General features: G+C 34.0%; 1 protein-coding gene across 1 annotated transcript in view; it reads right to left on the reverse strand.

Moving 5' to 3' along the window:
- Positions 1-9,762, reverse strand: part of Tex15 (testis expressed 15, meiosis and synapsis associated) — an 89,452-nt gene that overhangs the window by 20,727 nt on the left and 58,963 nt on the right. The window contains exons 6-7 of the mRNA XM_015501229.2: positions 3,998-4,144; positions 2,924-3,086 (exon numbers count right to left, since the gene is read on the reverse strand). Of these exons, the coding sequence (XP_015356715.2) occupies positions 2,924-3,086; positions 3,998-4,144 (310 nt within the window). The remainder of the gene's footprint in view (positions 1-2,923; positions 3,087-3,997; positions 4,145-9,762) is intronic.

Consider the following 9,762-nt stretch of genomic DNA (forward strand, 5'->3'; position numbering starts at 1 on the left):
AAAAAAAAAAAAAAAAAAAAAAAAAAAGGAATAGAGTAGATACATGCTATAGTATGGATGAATCTTGAAAACACTATTAAGTGAAAAACACTAGGTACAAAAAGCCACAAATCATATGATTCCATTTTATATGAAATGCCCAGAAGAGGTGAATAAATAGATTAGTGGTTGCTAAAGGCTGGGAGCCATGAGAGGAAAGTGATGTGATAGGTTTTTAAAGGGTATAGTTTCTTTAAAACTCCTCCAAGTTTAACTGCAGTGATGGGTGTATGTACTGTGAACACACAATTGAATATACAATTACTTGATTTTGCACTCCTTTCCTCCAATACTGGGGACTGAACTCAGGTGCACTGTACCACTGAGCTACATCCCCAGCTTATTTTTTTTAATATTTATTTTTTAGTTGTAGTTCACTTATTTATTTTTATGTGGTGCTGAAGATCGAACCCAGGGTCTCGCATGTGCAAGGCGAGCACTCCACCACTGAGCCACAACTCCAGTCCCCCCCAGCCCATTTTTTATTTTGAGACAAGACTGCCCTCAAACTTGCAATTCTCCTGCCTTAGCTTCCTGACAATTTTACAGTTTCTTTTTTTTCCAGTACTGGCGATTGAAACCAAGGCCTTATGCATTGCTAGGGAAGCACTCTACCACTGAAACTACATTCCCAGCCCAATTTTATACTTTTAAATCAACTGGACTGACACATACCACAAAACAACAACAGCAACAACAAAACAGAGAATAAAACAAAAAGATACTTAAAATAGCATAAAATAAAAAATACTTAAAAATAAATGACATATAAGACCTTACAGAAGGCTGGGTTGTAGTTCAATGGTACAATGATTACCTAGTATGTGTGAGGCACTGGGTTAGATTCTCAGCACCGCATATAAAGGTCCATCAATAACTAAAAAAAAATATTCAAAAAAATACACTAGAACTGAAGTGGACCATGTATACAAGTTAATAGCAAACTAAATATAATGAAAACATTATTTTTCACCATTTAATCTACAGATGAAATCTCAAAATTCTAACACATTTAATTATCAGAACTTGATAAACTGATTCTAAAACTCATGTGTACTAAAAACAATAAAACATTAAAAAAAGATGGAGTACCATTCAGTTTTAATGAAATTGTAGTAATTAAGGCAAGGTGCTAATGGCAAAAGGATAAGCAGAGAGAAACAGAACTGAATGGAATCCAGTAAGAGATTTTTGCAGAACCTAGAGTCAAATGATATATTATAGAAAGGATACTGCAGACTGGTGGGGGAAATGTTTTCTCTGATAAACTGTACTGAGACAACTTGGCATGCATATGGAAAATAAAATGAAATCTGTTATCATTATCATATACCAAAGTCATTTCCAGGTAGGTAAGACCAAAATGGTAAAAGAAACCTATAAATTTTTTAAAAGATAGCATAAGGAAATATCTTCATTTTCTTGGGAAAGCATTATTAACTAAGACAAATATAATAGTGTTTTAGTCAGCTTTATTGGCACTGTGACCAAAGAACTGACAAGAAAAATTTTAGAGAAGGAAAAGTTTATTTGGGTCTTATGGTTTCAGAGGTCTCAGTCCATAGATGGCTGCCTCCATTACTCTGTGCCCAAGGTGTGGCAGAACATTATAGTAGAAAAGTGTGGTAGAGGAAAGTGGTTTAGGACATGGCCATCAGGAAGGAGAGACAGAGAAAGAGAAAGAGAAAAAGAGAAAGAGAGAGAAGGAAAGCACGTACATGTGCTCCTCTCATCATGGACAAAACAGAAACCCTAAAAGGCACCCCCCACCCTCAGTGACCCTACCTCCTCTAATCATACCCTACCTACCTATAGTTAACACCAGGGGATTACTGCACTGATTATATTAAGGCTCTCATAACCCAATCATTTCACCTCTAAATTTTCTTGCATTGTCTCACACATGAGCTTTTAGGGGACACTTCATTTCTAAACCATAACAAACAGCAATTTTTCTTAAAAGAGTTATCATCTTATAATAAGAATCTCTTTATCAAAACACATTTAACTATCAAAACACACTAACTTACACAAAGACAAGATCACAAAGTCAGAGAAAATGCCTCTAATACATAACTGACCCAAAACCCAAAATTAAATACACAAAAAGAACTTCTACGATCAATGATGAAATAGCTCAATTAGAAAAGGCAGGTACAAGCTTTGACTAGGAATTTCAGAAAAGTTGAAATACAATGGTCAATACACCTGTAAAGAGATCCTAATCTCTTTAGTATTTAAGCAAAGCCAAATACAAAAGCCATGAAATGCTGCACCTACAGTAGCACAAAACATAAAAGTGTAACAGAAATAAATGCAGGTAAAGATTCTCAACCTCATTAAAAATTAAGAAAATTCAAATTAAAAAATGATCTAATAACATATCATACTCATTAGACTGGTAGAAATAAATTTTTTTAAAAGGTATGATATGTGTTGTCAAGGATGTAGAATGATTTTGTAAATTGATACAACCACTTTGGCAAACCATTTGATATCATTTTTGGCTTAAGTTGTACATTCCTGGTATAAACCCATATTCTACAGAAAAATTCTTGCATATATGCACTGAAATCCTTATATATATGTTTAAAATAGCAATGTTTGGAATGAGAAGGGATGCAAAAGTGTCCAAATATCCCCAGTAGAATAGTGTACAGTTGTACAATGGAGTACTCTTCATCCATCACCCATTAAAATGAATAAATGTTATTCATATCAAGAGGCCACAAAATACTATGCATACTATCCTAGATGAGCAAAATGGAAAACAGGCAAAATGCAATGATTTTGCTTAGAGATTCATAATGTATTAGAAAAATAAAATTCAGAAAATTTGAGATCAACACAAATGCTATTAAAGTAAATAATATATGCATCTTACCAGCCCTCTTTGGAAATCCTGCTGAGAGAAATCTCAAAGATGTCATGAAGTGTCCACTATCTACTTTGTGACCAATAAATTTTACTGTCACTATTGCGTATGGAAGGCACTGCCTAGGTTTATCTACTGGCTTTGAAAAGATATTGTATTCATAGAAGTACACCTGAAATACAGAGAAAAATGAATTTATGCTGATTAACTCTGGCAGCTAGATTTGACTAAGCTCATTTTTAAAAAAAGCCTATATAATAACATGATGTTACAGATTTATCTATTTCCATGTGCCTCCACCTTTCCCTGCCTTTTCAATCCTAGTTTTTTGGAAGATAACTAAACTATTCCTTTATCCTACTACATGTTTTTTTTTCTTGGTAGGCTATTTATGGTAACAGAAACAGATATAAATAAGAAGTACTTTTTAAAATAATGAGTAGTTTTCCACTAAAATTTAAATGTTTTATGTGTGTTCTAAACCATTATATTTTATTGGGTAGGAATAATTAATTAGGAAAATAACAAAAGTTAATATTTTTACATGTGAGAATATACACATACTTCTATACAGAAGATTTATTTATATCTTATTACACATAACATGTACATAATCTTCTATAGAAAATTAAAGGTCCACTAGTAAGCAAAAGAGGATATAAAATTGCTGTTTTACCTAATGGATAGGTTCCTTCTTTTCCAGAATACAAAAATGAGCAAGATTGTTTCAAAATAGTCTTATTTTAAAAATCAATATTAAGTGACAAATCATAACTGTATACTTTTATAGAGTACAATGTCATGTTTCAATAATTATAAATAATTAAGAATGAATCAAGCCAATTAACATATCTGCCACCTTACTCATCATTTTTTTATGGTGACACATTTGAAAATTGCTTCTCAGTGATTTTGAAATATACATTATTAACAACTATGGTCACCTTGTTGTGAAGTCTTGTTTCAAAGGGAAGTTGATGTTTCCCAAGTTAGGAGTTAAACTACAGAACATCTAAATAAGTGTAGCCACTGAATTAAGCATGTGACTTTCAAGTCATCAAATAAACCATAATATTAACATACTGCTGAACTGTAGGCTTGTAGTTCAATGGTGTCTTTCAGAGAAGGTAAATTTCTTGACATGTGGCAATCAAAATTGGGAGAAGGATCCAAAGAAACTTTGTTTTTATCCATAGAAGGCTGAATTTTCTTCACTCTCCCAAAAAGAACCTTAAAAAATATAAATATAGGTATAAATACACACACCAAAAAAAAAAAACCCTTTTAAACTCACTTCAAACAGCAAGGCAGGCTAATACTTTTTTTAAAAAAATGAAATAGAAGTATGAATGAAAGCATAATCCATGCTCCAGATGAATGGGATGATTTAATATAGTAATTCTACTTTCCCTCCAAATTAAACTGAGATTAAATTTATTCCAATAAAATTCTCAGATAATCCACTTTCAGAAATGAGTTTTAGTCAGGGGCTGGGTTGTGCCTCAGTGGTAGAGTGCTTGCCTAGCACATGTGAGGCACTGGGTTCGAACCTCAGCACCACATAAAAATAAATAAATAAAGGTATTGTGTCCATTTACAACTAAAAAAAAAAGTTAAAAAAAAGAAATGAGTTTTAGACTAAAAACTTATCTAGAAGACAATACAGAAAACAACAACAACAAAAAAAGCCCAGAAAATTATTTTAAAATTTAGGTTAGAAACAGAATAGGTAAGTTGTAAGTTCAGATAGAAGAACCTTCTTTTTTGTTTAAATTTTTTTTTTAGTTGTAGATGGACATAATACTTTTATTTTGTTTATTTCTATATGGTGCTGAAGATCGAACTCAGTGCCTCACACATGCCAGGCAACTGCTAGAGCACTGAGCCACAACCTCAGCCCCAGAACATTCTTTTAATACAAGAAAGGAGGAAGATTATTTCTAGATAGGGAAGAGGGGTGGGAGGGAAAGGGAGGGGGAAGGGGAATAGCAAGGATGGTGGAATGTGATGGTCATGATTATACAAAATACATGTATGAAGATTTGAACTTGGTGTCAACATATCCTATATACAAACAGAGATATGATAAATTGTGGCATATATGTGTATTAAGAATTGTAATGCAAAAAAAGTACATGTAAAATGGCATAATTTGGCATTAACACACTTTATATACAAAGTTATGAAACATTGTGCTGAAAATGGGTAATAATGAGTGTAATGCATTCCACTATTGTCATGAATATACAAAAGAAAGAAAGAAAGAAAGAAAGAAAGAAAGAAAGAAAGAAAGGCAGAGGAAAAAGAAGTACTTTCTAAAATAAACAATGAAACAAAGCTAGCCCAGCAGTTGGTTCACATATACATCAAAATACATTATTAAAGATGCTGTTTGAAAAAGATTATTCAATAAATAGTAGGGGATAACCTAAAATGAAGGGATTTAATTTTTTCAGTTATGTTTCTTATTTTTCTTCTTGTTTTTAAGTTCCTTTCTTAATTTGTAAACAAAATAATTACCAAACATGTTAAATATTTAAATATTAAAAACAATGAAAGCATTGCAAAATACAAGCAATTATCTAAAATCAAAGATGTCTTTTCTAAGAATATATGCAAGAAACCATGAACCCAAAATGTAGACTTTACTAATACCGTAAAACTTCTGTACTTCAAAAACAAATGAATATGAAAAAACTTTTAAAACTCAAATCATAAATGTAATTGACAAATGAAAGAAAGCACAAAGAATATTACAAAAGATATACATTTTGTATAAATTCATCAATTCTCCTACTGGTGTGAAAACAGTTGTTCCAAAATAAAAACAATACTGAATGTAATGTGGTATCCCAGACTAAACCCTGGATCTTGAAAAAGAAAGAAACATGCATAGAAAAACTGGCAAAAGCCAATAAAGACCATAGCTTGGAGTTGGGGGTGAAGCTCAGCAATAGAGCACTTGTCTCATAGGTATGTGTGCATCCCTGGGCTTGATTCCCAGTACAGGGGGGAAAAAAGGGTCTGTAGTTTAGTTACAGGGTTAACTAATGTTTAGATCTCAGTTTTGACCATTGTAGTATAGTTATGTAAATAAAATGTTAACACTAGGAGAAGCTGGGTGAATTGTACATACAAACTCTTATTTTTTCTAACCTTTCTGAAAATCTAAAATTATTATTATTTTTTTCACAATATCTTTATTTTGTTTATTTTTATATGGTGCTGTGGATCAAACCCAGTGTCTCACATATACAAGGCAAGTGCTCTGCCACTGAGCCACAACCCCAGCCTTGAAAATCTAAAATTATTAAAAAATAAAAAGTATATTAAAAATTAAAAACATACAGACAAAAGTCTAGCTATCAAGATATCCTTTAGTCAATTGATATGTTCACAAATCAAACAAATAAAAAGAAAAAAATCCAAGTGGCAGAAGATATGTACAAGCAACTCTCCAAATATAATGTACAAGCAACTCTCCAAATATAAACAGTCAACAAACATATATAACAAAAATTTAAATTCAGTAATAATCACAATAAAAACAAAAATTGAACCAATATTGATGAACTGCTTGTTATATATTAGGCTAGCAAGAATTTTTTTAAAAAGTATAACATACAGGTTTAGTTATAGTGTGAGATAGGAGGCATTCTCACAAACTGTGAATGAAATATTGTAATACAATCTTTCCCTGGACAACCACATTATTAAAAGCTATAAAAATGTACATACCTTTGACATCTTGAAATAAATTCTTAGCATATAGGTGCCGGGGTGCATGCTTAGCATATATAAGACATTGAGTTCAATCCCCAGAACCAAACAACTTTGCACAAAATCATACATATGTGTGAAAATATATTTACAGGGATAATCAAAGTGCAAAACCAAAATAAACCAGAAACCAACTTATATCCCAACATTAAGAAATTTTGGATGGGCATCACCATGTCCAGCACCACTGTAATCCCAGTAGCTCAGGAGGCTGAGGCAGGAGGATCAAAAGTTCAAAGCCAGCCTCAGCTATAGTGAGGTGCTATGCAACTCAGTGAGACCTGGTCTCTAAATAAAACTCAAAATAGGGCTGGGGATGTGGCTCAGTGGCCAAGTGCCCCTGAGTTCAATCCCTGGTACCCTGCCCCATTTGTTAGACAAATTCATTGTACAGGTGTATAGTGAAGAACTAAGCAATCATCCAAAAGGATATTACAATTTGGGCTTGTAGTCCTAGCTATTCCGGAGGCTAAGGCAGGAGGACTGCTTGAGCCCAGGACTCTGGGCAACATACAGAGACCCCATCCCTTAAAAAACAAACAAACAAAAAAACCAAAAACTAAAGGATACTACAGGAGAATATTTATTTAATGGCATGGAAAATGTTCATTGTCTAACCAGTGATGAAAGCAAGTTATACATTATAAAAAGCAAGAAAATAATTACAATTTTACCTGCATATCTGTTTATATGAATAGAAGACTAAGGGGCTGGGGTTGTGGCTCAGTGGAAAGGTGCTTGCCTAGCATGCGTGAGACACTGGGTTTGATCCCCGGCACCACATAAAAATAAAAACAAAAACAAGTAAAATAAAGGTGTCCACCTACAATTAAAAAGAAAAAACTTCGGGGCTGGGGTTGTGGCTTCAGCAGTAAAGCGCTCATCTCGCAGGTGCGAGGTGCTGGGTTCAATCCTCAGCACCACATAAAAATAAATAAATAAAGATTAAAAAAAAGAAAAACTTTAAAAAATGAATAGAAAACTAAGTATAGATATTTAAAAACCTGGCTTGATTATTATTGAGATTTTGGAAATTTTTAGTATGACCCAAATTTTCTAAAATTGGTATCTATTTTTTTTTGGTACTGGAGATTGAAATGGGGGGGGGGGAACTTGACCTATGACCCATATCCCCAGCCCTATTTTGTATTTCATTTAGAGACGGGGTTCTCACTGAGTTGCTTAGCTCCTTGTCTGGCCATTGCTGAGGCTGGCTTTGAACTTGAAATTCTGCTGTCTCAGCCTCTCAAGCTGCTAGGATTACAGGCATGTGCCACCATGCCAGGCTTATTGTTTTTTAATATAAAAATAAATTATGGGGCTGAGGTTGAAGCTCAGTGGTAGCGTGCTTGCCTAGCATGCATGAGGCACTGGGTTCAATTCTCAGCACCACATACAAACAAAATAAAGGTCCATCAACAACTAAAAATAAATAAATAAATCGTGCTTAATGGAAGACAATATTTGAGGTAAAAAAACGTGTCATATGAACCATTGATTTGCTGTAGATATACATATCCTAAGTTACCCTTACAGAAATGAAAATACCGTTTGCATATTGTGATTTTAGTAGTTCTGGCAAAGCAGAAATAAATCAAAAAGTAAATCTTAACTAATTCACCTGTTGATATTTAATATTCTTCTATGAGACTTACTTTTTTTTTTAAATAGGAGCTCTAGAACTAGAAAAATTGAAAAATAGCTCAAAGGCTGATTCTGGGAATATGGTGGAATAGTAAGCATCAGAAATTTCTCTCTTCATGTAGGCAATAAATGCACTGAAAGAATCTGTCTGGTTCTAGAATTCTGGAACTCTGGAATCTATTCAAGGCTTGTAACTTCTAGGGGAAGGTGAGGATAGTATAGTACAGTTAATTTCAGTTCTTCACAGAGTAGCAGCTATGCTTTCCCCACCTCTGTGGCTCCATGGTTGGCAGTAGTGCATGTGTTCCTGTGGCAGCTCGTACACTACTTACAGGAGCCAGAGTGTACAATAATAAAAATCAGGGATATGTGCTCTACTTCTAATAAGAGAGGTGCAGACTAAGGCAGCAGTCATTTTTTTTTTTTTTTTGGGAAAAAAAAGTTTATTGAAAGTCTATTTTGTGCTAGGATTTGGGTCATCACTAGGAATATACCAATATACATAATACATTATACATATATATTATACATTCACAGAGATAGTGACAGGATATTTTTTTTCTTTTTTTATTGGTTGTTCAAAACATTACAAAGCTCTTGACATATCATATTTCATACATTTGATTCAAGTGGGTTTTGAACTCCCAATTTTACCCCAAATACAGATTGCAGAATCACGTCGGTTACACATCCACATTTTTACATAATGCCCTATTAGTAACTGTTGTATTCTGCTACCTTTCCTATCCTCTACTATCTCCCCTCCCCTCCCCTCCCATCTTATCTCTCTACCCCATCTACTGTAATTCATTTCTCTCCTTGTTTATTTTCCCATTCCCCTCACAACCTCTTATATGTAATTTTGTATAACCATGAGGGTCTCCCTCCATTACCATGCAATTTCCCCTTTCTCTCCCTTTCCCTCCCACCTCATGTATCTGTTTAATGTTAATCTTTTCTTCCTGCTCTTCCTCCCTGCTTTGTTCTTAGTTGCTCTCATTATATCAAAGAAGACATTTGGTATTTGTTTTTTAGGGATTGGCTAGCTTCACTAAGCATAATCTGCTCTAGTGCCATCCATTTCCCTGCAAATTCCATGATTTTGTCATTTTTTAGTGCTGTATAATACTCCATTGTGTATAAATGCCACATTTTTTGTATCCATTCATCTATTGAAGGGCATCTGGGTTGGTTCCACAGTCTAGCAATTGTGAATTGTGCTGCTATTAACATCGATGTAGCAGTATCCCTGTAGTACGCTCTTTTAAGGTCTTCAGGGAATAGTCCGAGAAGGGCAATAGCTGGGTCAAATGGTGGTTCCATTCCCAGCTTTCCCAGGAATCTCCATACTGCTTTCCAAATTGGCCGCACCAGTTTGCAGTCCCACCAGCAATGTACAAGAGTACCCTTTTCCCCACATCCTC

Source organism: Marmota marmota, unplaced genomic scaffold, assembly GCF_001458135.2.
Source record: "Marmota marmota marmota unplaced genomic scaffold, marMar, whole genome shotgun sequence".
Classification (NCBI taxonomy): Eukaryota; Metazoa; Chordata; class Mammalia; order Rodentia; family Sciuridae; genus Marmota; species Marmota marmota.